The sequence below is a fragment of the Littorina saxatilis genome, linkage group LG16 (genome assembly GCF_037325665.1).
Source record: "Littorina saxatilis isolate snail1 linkage group LG16, US_GU_Lsax_2.0, whole genome shotgun sequence".
NCBI classification, from domain to species: domain Eukaryota; kingdom Metazoa; phylum Mollusca; class Gastropoda; order Littorinimorpha; family Littorinidae; genus Littorina; species Littorina saxatilis.
In genome coordinates this window covers 46,131,316-46,132,690 of record NC_090260.1, presented here as the reverse complement: position 1 = coordinate 46,132,690, position 1,375 = coordinate 46,131,316, and the positions used below count along the sequence as shown (strand labels likewise).

The 1,375-nt window shown below is 46.3% G+C and overlaps 1 protein-coding gene across 1 annotated transcript in view; it reads left to right on the top strand.

The window, feature by feature from the left end:
- Positions 1-692: 692 nt before the first annotated feature.
- The window catches only part of LOC138951388 (glutamyl aminopeptidase-like), a gene marked incomplete at its 5' end in the record, with an annotated part of 36,007 nt that continues 35,324 nt past the window's right edge, over positions 693-1,375 (top strand). Inside the window, one exon of the mRNA XM_070322999.1 lies at positions 693-1,022. Coding sequence (XP_070179100.1) covers positions 693-1,022 — 330 coding nt within the window. The remainder of the gene's footprint in view (positions 1,023-1,375) is intronic.

Below are 1,375 nucleotides of genomic sequence, written 5' to 3'. Positions count from 1 at the left end.
CCCTCCTCTCTTTTGTTTATAGCCTAATGTCCGACATCCATGTAAGGATTAGCTCTGATCTGTGCTTTCTGCACTGCCCGCTCAATATAACGCTCTTTTCATTTGAAAGTATGCACATCGGAGCTGACAGCCAATGTGATCGCGTCCCTCAGTGCACCAATTGAGCCACTACGTGTGGAGATCAGCGAGCCTAATATTTCATTTCATTTTCATTTACTCTATTATTCCAATGCTGGGAAATTTCGTATCGCTTCCTCACAGTGGAATTAGCTAGCAGCAACAAGGGTTGTGCTACACAGGTGTGCGCATATTTAGTTGCAATCATCCACCTGCACTTATGGCAGAAAGACTTTGGTCTTTTACATAGCACTGTGGTGACAATGGGGTGGGACATGGATACCGTTTCAGATTCTGCACACAAAGTTGACCCTTATCCGACCCGGCGTGGATTCCAACCCGTGACCCTCGGATCACATGTCACTGAGCTACCTGGCCGCCACTTTCCAAGAATATTAATTTACTCCTTCAAGACTGAAGACTCAAAATTGTACTGTCCTTATAAAAACAAGGAAAATTGCCATGCAGGGTCGGGGATTGTGTGGATCATGATGACACAGTGGATGTTTTGAACTGTGCTCGACATTTCATCATCTTGTGTCATCATCTTGTGTCATCATCTTGTGTCATCATCTTGTGTCATCATCTTGTGTCATCATTTCCTCCTTGTCGATCTGTTCCCTAGAGAAATCGCCACCACTCACTTTGAAGCAACGGACGCCCGTGCCGCTTTCCCTTGTTTTGATGAACCCGACCTGAAAGCCAACTTCACCCTGTCCATGGTGCGCGAGCACCGCCACATCTCTCTCTTCAACATGCCGCTGAAGGCCAGCGTTGCCCATGGCGACGGTCTGATGCAGGACAACTACGAGACGAGCGTCAAGATGAGCACCTACCTGGTGGCCTTCGTCGTCTGCGACTTCAAGAATGTCACCTCTCACACCAACAACAAGCAGAAAACAATGGTCAGCTGTGTTCTCGTCGATTATTACTGTGGAACCCTCCCCCCCCCCCCTTTTTTTTTTTAGACCTTCAAAAATCTGACAAATCAGAGGGAGTCTTACAATGAGGGTAAATTTACAGATAATATGTGACCCTCCACCACGAAATGAGTCGCATGTCACCTCGCGCGGTTCTGCGCTAGGCTTAATATAAGTCCGGGGAGTGTCTGGTAACAGTGTGAGGGTCACCTTAGTCACAGGCTTATAACTCAAACAGTTTTCGCTCTTTTCTAAAACGGTTTTCACCACTGGATAGAGCATAAAAAAACTCTTTAGGAAAATGTAAAAATATGAAAATCATGCAAAGGTGACATGCG